Source organism: Orycteropus afer, unplaced genomic scaffold (genome assembly GCF_000298275.1).
Source record: "Orycteropus afer afer isolate SDZICR_OR568_19922 unplaced genomic scaffold, OryAfe1.0 scaffold00068, whole genome shotgun sequence".
In the NCBI taxonomy this organism is placed as follows: domain Eukaryota; kingdom Metazoa; phylum Chordata; class Mammalia; order Tubulidentata; family Orycteropodidae; genus Orycteropus; species Orycteropus afer.
The window spans coordinates 4,288,568-4,288,986 of NW_006921655.1; the positions used below are offsets into that span (position 1 = coordinate 4,288,568).

Here is a 419-nt window from a genome sequence, read left to right on the forward strand (position 1 = left end):
CATTTTAAAAAATTCTTTTTGTTCATTTTTTGTTTTTTAAAAAGACTCAACATGCTCAAGGATACATAGAGTATGGGGGGAAAAAACATCACTTCATCCAAGAGGATCAAATGGTAGTATAAAACAATGCTCTTACATATCAACCCAATTCAAGAATGATCAGTGTCTAATGTGTAATCTTACTTCAAAGATGATATTCCAATGTTGTTTAAAACACTACGCCTAACCTACCTATCAAGAAGTAAGCACTGCTACTTAATTTCTGTACTTTTTAGTATCTTCTGTATCCACCACCACCACCTCCTCCATATGGATCTCCATAACCTCTTCCACCATAGCCCCCTCTTCCACCATAACCCCCTCTTCCACCATAATCTCCCCTGCCTTGGAAACCTCCTCCTCTACCACCACCTCCTCCT

General features: G+C 38.9%; 1 protein-coding gene across 1 annotated transcript in view; it reads right to left on the minus strand.

The window, feature by feature from the left end:
• Positions 1-271: 271 nt before the first annotated feature.
• The window catches only part of FAM98B (family with sequence similarity 98 member B), a 40,770-nt gene continuing 40,622 nt past the window's right edge, over positions 272-419 (minus strand). Inside the window, exon 8 of the mRNA XM_042780902.1 lies at positions 272-419. This exon is cut by the window's right edge and continues 275 nt beyond it. Coding sequence (XP_042636836.1) covers positions 272-419 — 148 coding nt within the window.